The following is a 20,608-nucleotide window of genomic DNA, read 5'->3' on the forward strand; positions in this document are numbered from 1 at the left end:
GGGACAGGACTTGGTCTTCATGCTTCCTCCAAGGAAACATGTGTTCCTTGCACCTCCACGTGTTCACCAACCTTGAAGTTTCCCAGACTCTATCATTTAAGGTTTTATGGCAGTTTCATTGACATAGGCATGATTACTTAAGCTACTGGCCACTGGTGATTAACTTCACCCCAGCTCCTCTCCCTATAGGCAAAGCAGAACTGAGAGTTAGTTACAGCCCTCTATAATCATGGCTTGCTTAGTTTTTGGCACCCAGCCCCCATCCTGAAGCTATCTAGAGGCTTCAGCCATATTAGTAATATTTAAAAAAGACATCTGCCAATTCAGAGAGTGCCATGGTTTTAGAAGTTATGCACCAGGAACTGGAAATAATGACCAACATATAATTACCCCAGGCACACATATTCTGTATGATATGTGGGCTCTAGAGCCCTATGCACCCAATGACAAGAAAGAACGTGGTCTTTGATCAAGGACAGTTAACTTCCCTTTTTCCCTTTAGCATACAGGCAGTTATTCTTCACCTATATAGGCTTGCTTGCACAGTTGGTCCCCAAGGCCACATATGGCAATGGTGGGTTAGGTTCTTCCTGCTAATGCACCCAGGGATCTCTAGCTCACTCATCCTCAGGACATCTGATCTACCTCAATGGAGATCTTTTCACTTCAAAGCAAATTGACAAGTAAGACATGGACATTTCCATGAACAATTCCCAAAGCATTTTCATAAAAAACACATTCCAGCCAGTCAGATAGTAACAGAGAGTAACACAGCATCTCTCATGCCTCAGTGTATCATGAGGGCGCTCCTAAAATACACGGGAGAATTCCACAACACAATAAAGTTTGCTGAACAATACATGGAACCTATTGAGCCAACAGTAGCACATACTGTCAATTTGAGCTTCAATTTCCCAATCTGTAAAATGAATAGGGAAAAGGCAAACCCATGATCCTTTGCTCAAGGTGAAGCAGGCAGTTGGGTATTGGTTCTTTCAGCTTTCTCTCTGAGTCATATTTGGATTTTTTATAATACCACGTCACCATTTGCACTGTTCTCGCTAGACCCCTTATCTACAATCTTTCTCATAGAAGATGGGTACAGCCAAGAATAGGCCCACGGAGGGATCTAAACCACATAATTGGTGAGAGGGAGGAGACTCAAAGGAAATGTGGACTCAATCTTCATATCTCCTCTGAATCTCTGGCACAAGGATGGTTTTATGTAGTTTGGGCTTAAATACTTCCAGCCCCAGAGAATTCATGGCTCACTAAGTGACTGCTTTACTTGCTAAGAGGCTCCTCAAGTTCTTAGATTCCACATTCCGAGACATTTTAAACCTATAGTACACATGGCTCACCACCTACTCTAACAGTAATGGCAGCAGACTTATCATTTGGAGATGCAGAATCACTATCAAGCACAAACTCAGAAACAGGGAATAGATTATTCTCACTCAAGAAAGAGTTGAAGGTTGGGCCTCAGCAAATTCGATTAGCTCTGCCCATTCTTACGAGCGTCAGTCCAGAACCAGTTTCTTCTAACTAAGCCAACTTTCAAACCCTTTCACCCATCTGCCAGATCAGAACCGCAAACTCTCCAGGCAGCCTCAACACAATCAGCATAAGCAACCCTGGAACCTTTCTTGGTATTCTACTACCTAGCTCATCATACAGGATCGTTTCTCCATCATACTAACAGCTAGGGTTACTTTCGTTAGCAAACACAGGCATCACTGAAAACACATTCACGTCACCTGCTCTTTAGAACTTTATGAAAACCGAAACATCTGTAGCCATGACTACCTAATAACCAGCCCACAGCTGGTTATTAGCCCACCCCATCTCCAGGCTAAAGGAGGAACGGTTCACCCTGTTACTTTTCCCAGGGATACTAGCGGCTCACCCACATAGCACCATCTTTTTGAAATTATATACCAGATGAAACTGGGATAACCAGTCGAAATCTTAAGCTATATGGTGACATAATGAACCATAAAAGGGCACAAAGATAACTTAACAGGCAAATGCTTTCAGGACAGCGCTACTGCCCAGAGGCAAGGGCAACACTCAGCAAAGGCAGAAACCAGCCCTGTTTTACGGCCTGGGAAGCTCAATTCAGCACTTGTTCTTTCAAGCATGGACTTTGAACACAGCATTCAAGGGAGAAGGGGTGGGGATGGGGCGGGACAGGACTATATGTCTACTCTCACCCCGCCCCCAAAACGGAAATGCCTCCAAAAATGTCTCACTTCTTTTTCTGTGGGAATATGGGGGTTTTCTTGACATTTCATTTTTATTTAATTTTTTGAGAAAATTTCACACATGAATTCTATATTTATATAGTCACATATATATATATGAATTCATACATGAATTCTATATTTATATAATTCCTATCCCTTTTCCCCTTTTCCAATTTCTGTGTGCCCCTAGTCTCTCAAACTCATGACTTAGTCTTCTATTATTATTGATGTATGTTCTCTCTCTCTGTCTCCTAAATCTATCTAGTGGTGCTCCTGTACATGTGGTTAGGGCTGACCACTTGGAATTGGATAGCCTATCAGGGTCTTAGCCCTGGAGGAAACCGATTCTCCCTCTCTCAGCAGCCATCGAGTTTCTGTGACTTTGTGTAGGGTTGGATCTTACAGTATTTCTCCCCCCACAACACTGGCATGCCAACTGGTATCATCATTGTCAGGTCTTGTTTGGACAACCTATTGTTGAGATTTCATGGCTGCGGCATCCCTGTCAAGTTTGGAAGACACTATGTACTAGCAGATGTCCTGAACCTCTGGCTCTTATATTCTTCCTGCCTCCTCTTCTGGCATTTACCCTGAATCTTAAGTGGAGGGTTGTATTGGAGTTATAGCAATTGGAGCTTGGCATCATATGGTCACCTGACCAGCTGTGAACTTCTGTAATAGTCTCTATGACAAATAGAATTTTATTTGATGAGAGGTGAGGATTAGAATAGAGTTAGAGATTGGTGCGGGAGAATTGTTTGTATTCTGTCAATCATGTTTTAAATAAATGCTGATTGGCCAGGCAGGAGGTGTAGGTGGGGAAATCAGACAGGAAGTGGAAATGATGCAAAGAGAGCAGGAGAATTCTGGGGAGGAGGAAGTTGATTCCTCGCACTCCTGCCCAGACTACTGAAGCAGCAGGATGTGAGCTGCCCCACTGAAAAAGGTACTGAGCCACATGGCTAAAATAGATCAGAATAATGGGTTCATCAAGATGTGAGAGATAGCTAATAAGTAGCCTGACCTAATGGGCCAATCAGCATTATAACTTACGGAGTTCTCTGTGGTTGATTTTCTCTGGGACTAAACAGCTGTGGGGTACTGGGGGGCCGGGCGGGACAGAAAACACAAACAAGCAGGGTCCTACATGTTACAAGAGATCATACTAGTTTAGAAAAATAGGGTCTGTGACATTTCCATGCATGCATAGTTGGCTAGGTTACCAGTACCAGGCATGAGTTTCCTCCCATTGAGTGGGTCTTAAGTCAAATTAAAATGCTATTAGTTACTCTCGGGATACCAGATGCCACTATTGCACCCTTGTGGGTATCCTGCCGGGCTGGCCATTGCTGTGGTCCACAGCTTTGGGATTGGGTAGGACTACTGATTACTTTTTCTCCCGGGCAGCTGGCATAGCACCTTCCACTACTAGTGCTTCTAGGCCAGTTCTGGCTCAGTTCTTCTAAATTCTATGTCTGAATGACAGACTCGTGTTCCTTCTTGTTTATGGATCTTAGATCGAAATCTTTGGGTGTGAGCATATAACCTAAAGCAACCACAGAGGCCAGGAGAGAGGGATAAGGGTAATCGGGAGGAAGATGGCACTCTACAGAGGGGGATAGCAGAACACAGGCGCTATGAAGGAGGAAATGGGAAAAGTGGGGGGACTTTAAGTGAGGAAAAGAAGTGTAATACAGATAGAGGAAGGATAGATAAATAACACTAAAGATGGTTTTTGAAAATAGAGAAACTTATTTTATATGTTTATGTTAAATATGTATCATATATATGTATGTACTTAGGTGTGTATACATATACCTATATAGTTTAAATGGAGTTATGCCACATGAAATGAAGTGAGGGTGAGGGAAGAAGAATAATGTGAAGAAAGATGCCAACACAGGGGTTGTGATCACCTGCTCTCTGGATGCGGAGGTAAGTGGCTTGCCCTCGGTACTAGAACCTGTAGGTCTTCCGTTAAGAGGCCTCCATAGCTTCTAGGCAACACTTTGTAGATACAAAGGTCTTTCCCACTCTGTTACTACTTTTTATTCTCAGCATCCAGGGAGACGATCTCATACCCATTGTGATTAACAATGCCACATGAATAAAACATTCTTTAGATGCATTAGTTCAAATAAATATTTAAGCACCAGTGTGGCAGGTGCCAAGGCACACAGACAATAAACAGTTCCTCACGAAGCCAACTGACATTTCCCAGTGCCTGGCCTCTATCCTCAGTCCTCTGAGGTTACATAAAAGTGTCACATTGAGATTTTAGACAATTATGTGAGTAGCCAATCATATTATAAAGAAACCAGTGACAATGTTCTTTGAAGAGATGCCAAAACATCTGTACAAATTTGGCCTTCAATATTAGCTGCCAAGTCTGTGTCCAGGATGGAGCTTGACCACCATGTAACAGGTGGTCACTATCTGTGTATAGGAAAATGGTAGTTTTACAAAGTGTCTGAGGTCTCAGTGCAAAGGGTTGGCATGGGCCCTCTTGTTTGGACTCTGGTCTCCTTCTATCACAGAAGCACAGACTTAATGAAGCCACTACAGCCCTTCTCAGCCAGGCACACTGATCTCAGTTCTATCTACCATCCTCTTAAAGACTTTCATTACCAAATAGCAGAGATCTCGTGAAAATATAGAAAAGTTCCAGTAAGTGTGGGGGCCAAATTATGCAGGCCCACATTCCACAATGTCTGGCAGTCAGAGAATCTGAACAACTTACAAGGCGCAACTGGCACCTTTCACACCGGGGGTCCCCTAGCTCTTTGACAGTAAAACAACCTGATACCATCCTAACTAGTGGCCAGGATATGCCGAAGTCATTCTGCTCCTTCTATTGTAAATTAGAAGGGCATCTGAAGAAGAGGTATTTTCAGTGACAAATGGACATGAGCAGGATGTGACCTAAGTAATCCCCCATCCCATCTAGGAAACAGTGCTAAGTTTATGTTACCTGCCCCCTTCAGTTTATATAAAAGCTGTTTGGAAAATAAACAGGGGATTTCAGGATGTGATTTCAGGATTTGAATGAACCCTGAAACTCCCTCCCAATACTGTCATGTGAACTGTGCCTCATTTATTCCCGCACCCCCACTCTGGTACGAGAAATGATTCATGTCCAGGCTGGTCCCTGACAAGTAAGTATCTATATCCCGAACATTCAGTGTTAATTTTTTAGCCTGCTCCAATTTTAGACTTAAAAAACAAAATTTCCTTCACCTTTGTGAATTTCATCCTCATCCAATTGCCCCTCAAGACCAAACAAGCCGTTATGGCCAGTGAGTTGCCTCTTGCCCATACTTGGATATCATAATGATATACGCAGGTACCCCCCCAATTCTTAATATTGTCTTGTTGTGTGTTTCAGATAGATGATAACAAACTATTCATCATGTAACTCAGAGACCCAACACTTACTTTTTCATTGTTGGCATATGCAGATCTGGTTCAGGTTCACCCATTTTAGCATTCCAGCATATGGATACTGGAATATTCCAGCATACGGGTACTCATTCATCCCTCTATTACTGAGCCTTGAAAGGTGTTCACCTACTAATTTCTTAAACTATTGCTCACATGGCTATGTGTGCCCTATACCATTTAGGCACTGGAAAAACAACGAGAACTTATATGATTCTTTCATTTGGAACCAAATATAAAGAACCCCCTTGTAGAAATGTCAAGTAGCTGGCTGGGTTTTGTGTGGAGAGCAAACAAACAGACAAAGACTGAAGAAATACTCCAGGGGTACTATGCATGGAAGACGAGCACTCCACACCTGAACCATAACCCCAGCTCCAAATCTCTAGAAGATTCATGTTCCTATTTAACTCACAATTAGGCCATACAGAAAAAAATGGAAAGAGAAATATAATTTTTATATCCTACATTTTGACACATTCTCTTGCACTACCCAGAGTTTCACCCTCCTTCAAGGACTCTATTTTTTAAAAAATTACCACTTTCTACTAATTGCCAGGATTATGCAGTTGAGCACATGGCCATTTAGAACATGTGTTCACACATGCATCATTGTACACCGTGATTTATATCACGCTGTTCACCTCAGTCTTTCCCAGGCTGTTTTGCAGGTCTATCTTATCTACCCATCTAGATCATAAGTTTCCTTTGAAGATGGCTTGTGTATTATGCATCTTTGCTTCTTCCAAAATTCTTAGTCCAATAGAAGGCCTATGCCAGTGCCTGGCCAATCTTCGCTAATGGGTTTCTGTTGCTCCTGGTTTCAGGAACATCACGGAAGGGGGCTCTCCCTAAAATAATCATTTTTCTTTGTCACCCATCTGCCCAGAGTGACCTTCCAGAAGACAAAGCAACTTCCTTTTAAAGTATCACTTAAAAGTACATCTTAATTTTACTTTTGGTCAACACATAATCAGATATTTTTATAGGCTACAATAAGACATTTCAATACACGTACACTATTTATAACCATCACGTAAGGATAATGGTGGATCTGTCTCATTAGACATTTGGTTTTGGAATAGTAAAAATCTTCTTCTAGCATTTTTTAAATATTAAATTGCTGTTAACCATAAATGTCCTGATCTGCTACAGAACACAGGACGTTATCCCTATATTCAGATAGAGCCCTGTATATATTGAGTCTCTCTACTCACAATTATTTACTCCCTTCCCAGAATCTACTAACCACTATTCTATTCTCTTAAGTAGCATTTTAAAATATTTCTCTAAAGATCAATTAATAGGGACCCCTTTTTTTGAGGAAAAGAGATATGAAAAGTAAACCCAGATTTTCTTTCTGAGGAAAATTAACAAAACACGTCTTTGCTCAGCACACTTGAGTTCGTTCCTGAGGGATGAATCCTGGTCAGAGACAAAGGTTCCAGAAGGATGGTGTCCAGTATTGCCATCCTTCCACGGTTTGTCTCCACTTGCATTCAGGACTCATAGTCAACAGTCACATTCTGCAATCAGCATTCTCACTACTCTGAGAAATGACTATGGTACCATGAGTGTGTTCTGCCTCTGCACCCACTGCCTCTACCCATCTCCTCCTTTTAAAATCTCTTTCGGAATTTTTTTTTTTTAATCAAAATTTCTGAAGTTGTGCTCTTGCGTTTCAGAACTTCATGCCTCCCTGCAACTGACCTTCTGCAGGTTACAGTGCAGCACAGGGGAGCTACTCCCTCTTGGATCCATCTGGAAGAAACATCACTGCATTACCACGTCCCCTATGGCAAGATCCGCAACATCCTGCTGCACAGACAAAGAACTTCCTTTATCGGTACGCAAACAAGGTGTGTTCTGAATTCCAAGCTGGAATTCAGAATTTGATTTTTCCACAGCAACCATCCTAGACGTGCTAGGCTCCCAGGATGCCCACCCAGCCTGCATGCTTAAAATGCCTTGAAACCTTCCTAAGAGGACATGCATCTAAGGTCACTCAGCAGGTCTGTGCTCGGGCCCCAGCTAAGAACAAGGAGAGGCAAAGGCGCTACTGGAAACATAGATATTTTGCAGCCACTGGCTACCCGATCCAATGAAACTGGAACAAAGTTCTCTTCTATTATTCATGGAATGGCAGAGGTGGGGTTTGTAAAGTACAAGTTAAATATTCGGACACCCATCTCAAAAGCTTTGATTAATCAATGCATATTTACTAAAGCAAGTATTTATTTCCCTCCTAGGTCTATGTTGATAGAGTACTAAACTCTTCGGGGAAGAGAGCACCTATCTTAGACATTCCTTAGTGTGTTTACTCATTCACCTTCACTGCACCCCCATCCTGTGTGTCACAACCATCGCCTACAGTAGTAAAGCTACCGTTTATAGATGGTGCTTCACGAAGGCCAGCATCAACAGATCTCAGTCCTTAAGCGGCAGGAGTGTGCCATGTGGTAGAGCACACTTAGGAAGGGGATGCTCCTAACCCAAAACTGCTAGCAGCCTCCAAACATAATTTGAACTCTGCCAACTTTCTGTCTTCCTGTCATCGTCTGAAGCTATTTCTGCCATTAAAATACATGCTTTGCTGATACTTATGGGAGACCTGTCCTTTCCTAAACAGAAATGGAGGAGGAGTGGGAACAAGGGGAGGGTGGGGGAGGGACTAGGGGGAGAGGAGGAAGGGGAAACTGTGACCAGGATGTAAAATAAATAAATTTATTTATTTATTTTTAAAGATACTATTTGTTTTAAATGAGTCACCCCAGATCATGCTTGAATACTACGTCCAATTAAATGAAGCTGAGCACTTCTGACTTCTGTTTAGTTTCTGTGGATTGAAATTTCCATTTGCATACAGGTATACCTTGACTATACCCCAAAACTTTCCATACTAATTCACTTACAGGAAAAAAGGGAAAATGGAGCTTGAAAAGGCAAGGGTTGGATTAAAGGATGCTCATGCACTGAGGTGATTCTCAAATGTCTAGGAAGCAGGAGACCAATGAGACTGCTCGTTAGGACAGCCCAAGGCAAGTATTCACTGGAGCTGTGTGGCCCATCCCTCTACCACTAGACTTGGGCTATTTCAAGGCTGTTACTTCATGAGATTCATGCATCTGGTCTGCCTCTGCAGGTTTCTAATTTCAGCCACACAGACAGAGTCCAGGAAATGAAGCAGACACATAGAAAGGCCTGCAGAAACAAAGAAGATACCAAATGAATAACTGCTCGCCTTGAAGGGATTTCAAATAAGAGGCTCAAAGACGGAGAGAAAAAGATTAGAAGAAAATGATAGACCAAAAAAACCCATAGACGCAGGCACAGCCCGAAGCTGAAGTTCACAGAACAGTGACGCGAGAGAGGCATTCCTGCACTTGAAACCGAATGGAAATGATGAGAAAGGTTTGGGGACAAGTTCAAGGTCAGGCAGGGATGGGGGGACAGAGACTGGGGTGCAGGGTTCCTGCTCCAGTCCTTCCTAACTCTAAGGGTGTGTTCACAGTTCCTAACTTGGTTAAGTTTCAAGTTTTAAAAACAAAAATCTTAGTCTTCTGGAAAAACTGTAAACAAGCGTCAACCATGGAAACCACAGGACAACCAGGAAATGTTGGAGGACTGCTGAGCTGGACGTTTACCTCCAAAATTTCCGACAGGGTGAGTGAGCCTCAGCTTCCTAAAAAAGCCATCATCGGGGATGAATGTGTGTGACATTCAGGAGTCACAGTGGAACAGGACGGGGGACAGAGTGCTCTCAGCAAATGCTTATTATTTTCTAATATATATATATATATATATATATATAAAGGAATATATTATATATTATATAATGCATAAAATATGCTATATATTAGAATATCATAATCAATATGCAACCAAAAATGAACTTTTTTCATATATTCTAGTCTGATCAGTTTCCCCTCTCCCAACTCTTCTCAGGCCTACACACACACACACACACACACATTCAGTCATTTAATATCAAGTCTCCACATTGTTGGACCTCAAAAAATATTCCATTTGCTCGAATTTGAAATCCTGACATAGTTCTGAATCCATAAAAGAAAGACTAAGAAATTTGAAGATTCCACAAACAAATATAAAGTCTACCAGAAAATGGGAGGAAAACTGACATACAAATATACAGAGAAAATATTAAAATATCTCAAGGTCTGTGGTGGCACGAGCCTTTAGTCCCAGCTCTTGAGAGGGAGAGACAGGTGGATCTTTGAGTCAGAGGTCAGCTTGGTCCACATGAGTTCCAGGCCAATCAGAGCCATGTGACAGGACACTAGAAACAGAAGAAAAGGGACAGGAGGGAGGAAGAAGGGAGGGAATGTGGGGCAAGGGGAGAGAAGGGGAGGTGAGGAGAGGAGAAGGGAGAGAGGGAAGAGAGTGGAGAGGAGGAGAGAAAAGAGAGGGGTGAGTCCGTTGGTGTATATTAATTGGGAAGACCAGACTTTTTTCAATTTCTTCTCACCTGGACCCACCAAAAACCTCCACCTCCGAACCCCTGGTTCTCCACTGTGCCCTTCTCTCATCTCTTCTGGCACACACAGCATCTGGCCTAGCGTTACTCATGCAGACGACAGGTCACATAAAGGCAAATGCTTTCTTGTCGTTGCTTTGATTCCCCATTGTTTGACCCCCAAAGGGGGCATAACCCACAGATTGGGAATCACTGCTATAGAGCAAAACAGGCAATAAGCCTGACAGGACAGTTGCATTCCCAGTGAGAGTTAGTAAGGGATCATCAGCTATCAGCAAAGGGTTGGGAAGGGCAGAAGGACCAAGCCTCACAAGGTCTCCTGGTAAAACCTTGCTTCCTCGAGGAGTAGATCTGGGTAGTCATGTGTCTGATGGCAACAAGGGACCCTCAACAGTGGGTCTGGGACTTTGTAAAGCAGAGACGAAAAAACAGAGGAAACCAGAGACAGATTGATTTTGGAAAGAAATCTCCAGTCAGTCTAAAACAAAGAGGATGCTGCCACTGTTCTGTGCCTAAAAAAACAGTGATGTAATGCCAGAACCAGGACCAACTTCTTAACACCTGGGCCACAAGCAAGGTTCAGGCAAAAGACCACCACTCAGGAGCAAGATAATAATTCCATCCCCCAAACAGTATCTATACAGTAACATTCCCGATTTCCACAGTAGAATTTGCCTTTAACTTTCTATCAAGAAGATCAATCCATAAATTTCTATGAGGTTATATTTTAATGACACCAAAATATATGTGGTGATACCACACTGCTTTAAGCAGCTTGTTTTATGCACGTATTGTTCAAATAATTTGAAAGACAATGTGTCAAATCATGGTTGCTGTTTTGAGGCAACAGGCACCAAAACCAACAGTCAGGTTGTATAGATTCCTATTAAATTATAACATTGATAATAGGTGTCCCAAAAATCAAACAAAAATCAACACTAGAAAATCTAAGTACTTAGCTATTTTTTCATGATGAAAATGCTCCAAAAGAGACATCTTCTTGCCTTACTGGCTACAAGGTAGATTTTTAACGGTTGCATGGATCCGCGGTATAGCAGTAAAGAATTGGATCAGCAGGGGAGGTTTTCAGCGGAGGCAGGGTGTAGCAGAGGAAAAGGAAAGACTTACACTCAGAAATGAATAGAGACACTCTTCCATAATGGACACTGTAGGGAGGCAGCTTGTTGGTGTGACCCAGGCAAGCGCACCCTCTTGGAACACAAGTAACTCAGAACCAGCAAAAGGCGACAGAGCGGTGAACAAGGAAACCTTCCTCCAGAGATGCTCAGATGGCAGCGCCTCAGAGCCGTACAGCCTGGCTCCTGTGACTCCACATAATGTCCCAGCAGATGAGGTTGTCTATCTGTTACCCAAGTGCCTTCCTCAATATCCAGGCCACTGTCAAAATTGTAAACCTGTAACTCCTCTGAATGAATGGGAAGAGCAGTGGCTTTCACGTGAAGGATCTCAGAAAAACTACTAAGTGAATGTCCTTCGTGACGGCTGTTAGGATTTCAAGCACGTAGCCCACTTTGTTTGCAATCCATCTGCATGGAATCAACACACAACACACATGGAAACAACAACATTGAGTGTGTCTCAATCTGAAGCTCCCCAATGAAATCTAAGGATGTGGGTTTCCAATCAGACATGCACCTGGGTACCTACTACTCAAAATAAAATTGAAGTAGTAATGAAAATTTCAAACGAGATAAAAACATAAAAAAAATACCTAAAACAGAAAATGCCCGTCAAGCAACGGAGGGGACTGGCTACTGGAGAGGTAGCGCTAAACAGTACAGAGGCTTCTCACATAGAATGCCAATTCGAGGTTTCAACATGGTTTAGTGAACACCGTGTCTCGGGACGGCTATAACAGCATAGTGACACACAGGGAAAAGAGGAGGCAGGCTCGAGGCTCCTCTACTCCCATGGGCTCACCTCAGAGGCAGAACCTTGCAACTCTGCCTCAGACGCAACTAATGGGTCTCACTGCTGATGGTCTAACCAAAAACACAGGATCTTACCTATGTAGGATAAATTGTAGGCCTCCAAGAGACATCTTACAAGGACTTGAGACATTTGCTATTGAATTTTACACCGCTTATCTGTGGGATTGGGCTTCTGAGTCCTTCCAACAACTGTCTGTGTACATTTACTGTCAGAGGTTGACTAAGAAATAGAGGATCTTATAATTATTTCCCCTGCAAAGTCAACTGGCTTTAGCGATGCTAGAAAGCATTTAATATTAGACATAAAAAACTTATCATCTACCAAAAAGCTCATTACCAATGTTTAATAGTATCCCTCCCACCTTGTGCCTCCCACGGACTCTCTAGACCAGTTTGGCATACTCAATGGAAGGCAGAAGCTCCAGAGTCCAGATAGACTTTCAGCATTGTAGACAAACTTCAGGGATTAGCCTCCCGCCTCACAGTGCTCCCCTTCCAAGCTCACAGCCAAGTTACCCAGCCTTGACATTTCAGTAGAGCCCTGGCTGTGAGATGGAAGAGCGGTTTAAGGTCATAGATAAGTACAGGCCAATGAGAGAAGCAAAACGCATCCTTTCTCTACTCCATGGGCACACCTGGTTGGGTATTCACAGGAGTGGTTCCGAATGGACTAGTTCTATTTCACTGTCAAGAGTCACACAAAGTATTTTATGTGACATCTGCTCCTGGGAAATCAGAATCTTGTTTCCTCCTGAGCCATCCCACTGAAGATGGGATACATGACGTCAGCTTTACACATGGAATTGAGAAGATCACCCTCTGCCCAGAAGGAAAGGGAAGCAACACAGAGGGCTTAGAAACAGGTTCAAGAGGACCCACGGGTAAATCTGAGCATGTAGCTCAGTGGCACTGTGTGTGCCTGCTGCACACAAGGCCCTGAGACTGATCCACAGCACAGGGGAGAAAAAAAAAATTGGAAGGGCTTCTTGGACCAATCAGATGGCTCAGTGCTAAAGATGCTTGAAGTCAAAGCCTGGTGACTTGGGTTTGATACCACAGAACCCAAGCAAAATCAGGAAGAAGGAATTAATGAACTCCACAAGACATTTTTATAACCTCCACATACAACCATGGCATGCATGGCATCCCTGGACATGGAGACACCACACACACACACACACACACACACACACAAATAAAATAATTACAAGAAGGCTCCTCCAGAGAATTAATGCAGAAGAGAAAGCTGGAAATAAAGATGTGAACCCATAAACACTGAGTAGGACAAAGCAAAAGAGAAGTTGAAAGCCCCACTCTTGAGACCTGGGAGAAGCAGAAAAGGCACCTTGATCAGATGTTCCAAGAGCTTCATTCTGGGAAATGATGTTGTAAAAAATACACAGCTGTCTATGCACGGCACTCAAGCTGACCCATCATGGTAACCCAGGCACCAAGACAGTCTCGTCAATAGGAAAGGCAAGACCTCTCTTTGCCTGCCAGCCACCTACACCTATCAAACTGCATTCCAAAGAAGTTTGGGTGGTAGCCCCAGCTCCGTACAGTAGCTAGGCACACCAGCAGCAGCTCACTCCAAGCATTCAGTCAGTGTGACATTTGGCAAGTTCTGTCAAGATCCCATTCCTTTCTGCCTTCAAGTCTAGGGGGGCCCTTTGGTAGCAGCCCTTTCTTCTGTGCTCCTTTGGTATGATTACCTCCTTAGAAACGGTGTGTTTCCAAGGCAGCACATAGTAGGAGCTCAATTACTCAGTGAAAATAAACAATGACTAGTGACAATAATATTCCCATAGCCAAGAAGCTTATGAAAACCAGCTTCACAGCCACCCCCAGTTGAGCATCTTGCTTCTCAGCCACAACAATGCTAAAAACAAATGGGGCCATTTATTTCAATAAGACATTTATTAACACAACACAAACCAAATCACAAACACCCAGGCCTATCACCCACATTAAAGTTTAAAATAGTCTTGTTTAATGAAGGTTATGTGATGCTGATTGCCTATGAATAATGCACAATTAGAACATAATCTCATTGCCAGGAATTAATAGTTGTTTGCTGAGATATTTTAGCGGAGCCTTGTGCTCCCTGTCCGGCCCCAGCACCCACCTGTGGAGGGACAGGAGACTTTCTCAGTAGCTCCCCACCTTGTCTCTCAAAGGATATCTGCTCAGCACCAGGCTATGCAGTAGCACTGTCTCAGTGCCTGTTAGAGGACAGTGAACCAAACTGACAAAAATACTCATCCCTGGGGAGCTCCGCTCTAGAGCAATCTCAGGGGCGCTGTGACACAAACCACTTTGCCTCCCAGGACCACCCCTCTCTGTGATGCACTGTGATCGCTTCTGCCAATTTCACTGCGAGGCTCATGGTTTGGAGGCAGATAACTCTCTTTCACATGTGTGTGAATGACGAAGGCACACACACATCAGTGTTCCTATCGCAGGGCTAAGGAACGGTGCTCTGTACTGATTTAATTATTCAAGTCAGCTGCTTCTCCTTACCTGATGTCTGAACATCTAGTGTGGCCTTGCCATCACCAGGCTCAGGGCATTTCAATTCATTCCTACATATTAAAGGACACCCCTCCAAATAAAATGCATTAACTACCCAAAGATAGATGTACCGCAACTTTAAAGTTTGAAGTTAGAGTTTTAATGGCAGACTCCTTCAGGGAGCACCTCTGCACAGCCCTCTTAAGCACTCTCCTCATTGCCTCTGATTGTTGCCCTCTTTGGAAGCAATTCAGCTGCTCTCCCTATCTCTCAGGAATCTCAAATGCTGTTTTAGCTTAAAGAGCATGGAAGGCGAGCTACTGTCCAAATCCTAAAGGGCTGCTACACCAATTGTGAAAAGAGAGCACACAATTAACTCATTTTATTGATTTCCCAAGTTCATTCCTTACACTGAGCAAATGGGATCAGATTTCAAAAGATTAAACTTCCATTTCACAGCCCCATTTATAGCATTAAAATCTCTCTGCCACCTGAGCCTGGTTTTCATCCACAACCTCATGCTTAAAGCCCTAGCATGTCCGATTACTGCTTCAGCTGGCTTGCTGTCAGCTCAGTAAAGTAACAGGCAAGGGCAATGGGTGGGCGATATCACCATTTTTCAGAGGAGTAAACCGAGGCACAGGTCACAGTTTTTGAAATGGTAGAGTTTTGGTTTCCATTTGCGAGATGTCAATGTCATTGTTATGCTCAACTCACGTTGTTAACAATGCAAAGAATACATAGAAAGCCCAGTCACAATGGTAGGCAGGCAAGAAGGAACCTAGTGGGTCTATCTTTATCTCAACTGCGGCCAAGGTGTCTGCTAACAGGCCCCTAGCCTAGGCCTTTCCCTGTCCTCCAGGCTTTCCTCACCCGGTCTGACTTGTCCAACTTATTCTCTGAAGGAAGAAACAGCCTCGGTATCAGAGGGCAGGTAAGCATAGCAACTGAGGTGTTTTATAAACAAGCAACTGCAGACTATTTCCACAGGAGCCCTTTTTCCCCAAACCCTACGTGCTTGGCAGAGGCATTTTGCACTACCAAAACCAACAAATTATGCTTAAGAAAAACAAACAGTAATCACAATTTAGACTGGTGAGCAGTCTAGACTAACAAGTAGCCAGATCACAACACATCCTATGGGCACAGACCAGGAAGGGAGGAGGAGGAAGAAGAGGAAGGCAGATGTAAAATCAAGCTAGTGGGGCAGAGAGCCTCAACACAAGTATTGTACAGCTTGGGTTTGACACCTGCCCCCCCCTTCTAGTCTCCCAGAGCAAATGGACTCTCAATGCTAAGCCAACTCAAACACCCAGAAACACAAATGTGTATTTCCTACCTACGAAGCCAATGAATATTTTCCTGGAGGAATGTTTAAAGTGGAATAGTCAATTTAATTAAGGAAGGTTGATGGTCTAAGAGGGCCTCCTAAGAATAACTCATTACACAACCCTGGGATCCAAAGACCAAAGCGCTCAACTGTAGGATCGAGAATAACAGCAGGCACTCCACAAGATACATGGCTACTTTCTTTTTAACTTAAGCCAATGCCCCAGCCTTCACGTGTACCTTATGGTGGGATATCACTCCACAGCCACCTTCCCTGTGCTATCAGGATGGAGCAGATAGAGGTGCCAAGCACCCTTTGTCATTTATTTTCTCGTCAATAACCAGATTTAGTCAACTACAAATTAACCTTTAGGACATCACTGTCACCAAACGAAGGCATGGAGAGTAGGATGCTCATTTCCCAATCAGAAAAGACAGACAGACAGACAGAAAAGGAGGGAGGGAGGGAGGGAGGAAGGGAACAAACAGAAACAAACAAACAAAAAGAGAAAATTCACTGACTCAAATTGAAACAATTCACTTGTGTAGCAAGAGAACTTTTAGCTTTAACTCAAAAAGGTGACTGGCTCTATCTGAGGCATCCAATTTGTCAGGTGCCCAATCCACATAATAAACGACAAGACCATCAATCCCTGACCTCAACTCCGGATGGCTGTTTTAAAAGTGTGGTTCCCCACCTTCATCCGGCGATGGATGGCGATGCAGACTGAGACCCACACTGGAGCACCGGACTGAGCCCCCCAAGGTCCAAAGGAGGAGCAGAAGGAGGAAAAGCATGAAAAAGGAAATCAGGACCGCAAGGGGAGCAATCACCCACTGATACAAGGGGATTGATCTAATGAGAGTTCACCAAGGCCAGTTAGACTGGGACTGAACAAGCATGTGATCCAACCAGATTCTCTGAATGTGGCTGGCCCGGAGTCTTTCTGAAAAGCCATTGACAATGACTCTGGGACTTGTTTCCTCTGCATATACTGGATTTTTGGGGATCCAGTCTGTTTGGACACTCACCTTCCTGGACCTGGAGGGAGCAGGGAGGAACTTGAACTACCCACAGGGCAGGAAACCCTGACTGCTCTTAGGGATGGAGAGGGAAGAGGAGAGGGAGTGGGGGGGAGTAGGAGGGTGTTGGGAGGAGGGGCGAAAATGGAAACTTTCATATTTTAATAATAAAAAAAAGTGTGGTTCCCCAGACCAGCAACATGAGTTGAGCATCTTCTCAGGCTCCACCTAAGACCCCCTTGAATCTGGAACTCAAGAAGATGCATTGACCAAACCCTCTAGGCAATACAGAGGCACCTAAAGAACACCAAGGTTCAAAACAGTAAGGCACAGAGAAGTCACAGTAATGGAGAACTTGATGTCCTCTAGCTGTGAACATGTTCCATATGTGAGCTACATGTGTGAGTTTCTCAATACCATCACACAGTATCACTAAGCACCAGCACACGGCAGTTTGCTGTAACATGGGGGCCCGGCTAGTTTGGGTTTTCTGTCCCACCTGGCACCCCACATCCAGCATTCCCCAAAGAAAATCACACACAGGACTCCATAAGATTATAAACTGATTGGCCCATTAGCTCAGGCTTCTTGTTAACTCTTATAGCTTATATTAACCCATTTTTCTGATCTATGTTAGCCGTATGGCTTGGTACCTTTTTCAGCTGTCAGCTCACATGTTGCTTCTTCGGTGATCTGGGCAGGAATGAAGGAATGGGCTTCTTCCTTCATAGCCTTCTCCTGTTCTCATTGCCCCTCCTCTACTTCCTGTCTGGTTGACCTGCCTATACTTCCTGCCTGGCCAATCAGCGTTTTATTAAAATACATGATTGACAGAATACAGATAATTCTCCTGCACCAGTTTGCTATGAGGTGAACCTCAGTTCTACATTCTGATAGGTTGCTTCCGTGTATTCAGCAGTTCATTTCAAAATTTCTCCCATCCTCAGTTTTTTGGGAGTAGGGGTCAAGACTAACTATGCTCTATTAGTCCCAATATAGAGAGAGTTAAAGTAACGAGCAGAAATGTGACCAAGGCCCTATAAAAACAAAGGATAGCAATCAATTTCCTCAAATGCCCTCTAGAGAAGAAACCTCAAAATCACATTTAAATGTGATATAATCATGAATCTGAACTCTGAACTTCTTCCAACATGGTCTTTTTGCAAAGATCCCATCAAGGGTGTGAGAGATTCTCCAACAGCTTTGTAAAGTCTATCTCCTGTGGCCTGGGACAGCACCCTCTAGCCACATGACTGGGTCAGAAAGAACCCTCTGATCTCTAAGCACAAGGAAAACCACTCCAGAAGACATCTGTTATGGAATCTTTAAAGTCTGGATTATATAATTCTGTATATCTTATCTCCCCAGGAATCTGACTTCCTTTCTCTCTAGACCAGAACCTATCATATGAAATGGAGGGATGGGCTCCTTAAATGTTCTGTAAAACCCGAGGGGGAAAAGAGCATCTTCAGGGCATTCTGTGGCCATGCTCTGCACTGCCTGGAACAGGAAAGAAAGGGAGAAAAGAAAGAGGCAGAACAGCCTCCCAGCACTTGCCCCTAATGGAAATGATACGCTTGCTAAAAACAGCCCTTTCTCTTTAGCAGCCCTCCCAGGCTCAGGCCTGAGCCCACACAATGGCTCTTGGCTTATATAATCTCCTCCTCCTGCCTTGGCCAAGGGGCTCTCCATCCAGCGTGTGCAAGAAGCACTTACTGCACAAAGGAGATGAAGCTGAGTGTGGAACACTAATCTCCTCCCCCAGACCATTCAAGCTGCCAATCTGATGTGGAAGTGAAAGACAGGCGAATGGGTTCAAGCGCATGACAGCCATACATTATTGTATGCCTAATGAAAATGCCCTTTTTATTACTGCCCCAGCCTCTTCCACAATCAAGAAAATGTTTGTTAAATGATGGCAACTCAATAGAATACAATCTTTAAAAAAAAAAAAAACTCAGACCTCAGACCAAACTAGCTAGGAGTCTAACTCTTCAAGTCTCCCCGACATGTTCCTGGTTCAACCCTGGAAGGCCCAGGTGCTCCGAATACAGACATGCTATGGACAGCAGAGCAATGGCTGCTGAAAAGACAAACAAAAAAACCTGCATCTGTCACCCAGACGTGTTTCCAACCCGAACCTGTGGAAAGTGTCAAGGAAGCTCTGCCACAGATTTTAGTAATTTAAAATATGTATCTTTCTGTCAAAAAGCACTCGGCCAAGAGTTAAGAGGCTAGGCTGGGGCTCATATGAACCCCAGGTTTGTGAACCTCCATAGAAGATTTTATAAAACAGTGTCGCTGTTGGCATTCCATGTGGGGCCCACAAATCTGTATTTCTTCTTTTAAATTTTTTAGCAATTATTTTTATGTGTATGAGTGTTGGCTTGCACATATGTTTGCATACCATGTATATTGGTGGTGCCCTCGGAGGCCAGAAACTGGAGTTAATGGGTATTGGTAAGCCACCATGTGGGTTCTGGGAAATGAACCTGGGTTCTCTGCAAGAGCAAAAATCACTATAAACCAATGAGCCATCCCTTGTGTCGCAGAGTTCATATTTCTTACAAGTCAAGGACCCAATGCTAGTGATCACCATGGACGACAAGAGGGACAGTATGAGCCACTGTTGCAGCTCATCCACTAAGCCACTTGAGGAACATGAGCCCACTATTGGCCTTCCTGGACAGCCTCAACCATCTCTGGCACATTTTCTTAACCTGCAAATAATGCCCAGAAGACTCGGGGGCTAGAATCCTAGAAGCCTTTCTCTAATTTAGCATGCAGCCTTGTGCCCTGGAAGGGCTGCTGTAACTGAGTCCTGCAGGCCTGGGTAGACCCAGGAATCTGGACTTATGACCAGCTTCCCTATGATGCCAGGCCCGCTGCCTAGCAGCCCTGTGAGCATCTCTGTCCTACAGCATGCGAGAGTCCTCCTTACCGCTGATGCAGCGGTCCCTTGGGCTGTATTCATAACAATTTGAACAGAAGACTGAGTAGCAACGACCCTACAAACTTCACATCTTTCAGCTCAATTATTCCAAATTCTCCAGCTTCTCTCTGTGTTCATTATACCAACAGCTGCATTCCATCACCCCCAAACTTTTTGTCTGTGGATTTTGAGACTGCTGTCTCTGCAGACAGGGTAATCTTGTGGGCTGGGGAAGTTTTCTCTTCAATGATCCAACCAGTATGCACAGCAGGGTCACAGGGAATTCAACAGGAAGGTAGAATCTGAAGCTGAGGGGTCAGATGGGTGGCTTGCCCAAAGTCTCAGAGCCAGTGAGCTGCAAGAATTCACTCACCTGACCTCCGGTTACAGTACTGGGAAGGCTCCTTTTCCTCTCTGAGGGGGCACAGGATGAAGAGGAAGGTTAACAGTCAAACCAGACTTCAAAAGACAACCTGTCCCTTTCAAGTGTTGGAGGGGAGGGGGAGGGAAGAAGAGATTCCGCCAATAAAGGCAGCACATTTAACTTGCTTTGGGTATGTTCTAATAGATATTTTAAATCATTTTTCAATTTTTTCATATATTTTGATCATATTTTTTCCCTACTCCACATCTTCCTAGTTCTTCCCTACCCAACCCACCCAATTCACGTTCTTTCTCTCAT

At 43.8% G+C, this 20,608-nt stretch overlaps 1 protein-coding gene and 1 long non-coding RNA gene across 3 annotated transcripts in view; one reads left to right on the top strand and one right to left on the bottom strand.

The window, feature by feature from the left end:
* Window positions 1–20,608, bottom strand: part of Myo5b (myosin VB) — a 279,116-nt gene that overhangs the window by 191,734 nt on the left and 66,774 nt on the right. The window contains exon 1 of one of the 2 annotated variants that reach the window (XM_048419437.3): window positions 7,395–7,460. The exons of the other annotated variant lie outside the window; for it this stretch is intronic. Coding sequence (XP_048275394.3) covers window positions 7,395–7,445 — 51 coding nt within the window. The 5' untranslated portion in view covers window positions 7,446–7,460. Of the gene's footprint in view, window positions 1–7,394; window positions 7,461–20,608 lie in introns of those variants that run through there. 2 annotated transcript variants of the gene reach the window in all.
* LOC125390431 (uncharacterized) lies at window positions 7,396–8,283 on the top strand. Its single transcript, XR_007228736.3, has 2 exons — window positions 7,396–7,832; window positions 7,934–8,283. It is a non-coding gene; the product is annotated as an uncharacterized LOC125390431 (long non-coding RNA).

The sequence above is a fragment of the Myodes glareolus genome, chromosome 13 (assembly GCF_982192425.1).
Source record: "Myodes glareolus chromosome 13, mMyoGla1.1, whole genome shotgun sequence".
Classification (NCBI taxonomy): Eukaryota; Metazoa; Chordata; class Mammalia; order Rodentia; family Cricetidae; genus Myodes; species Myodes glareolus.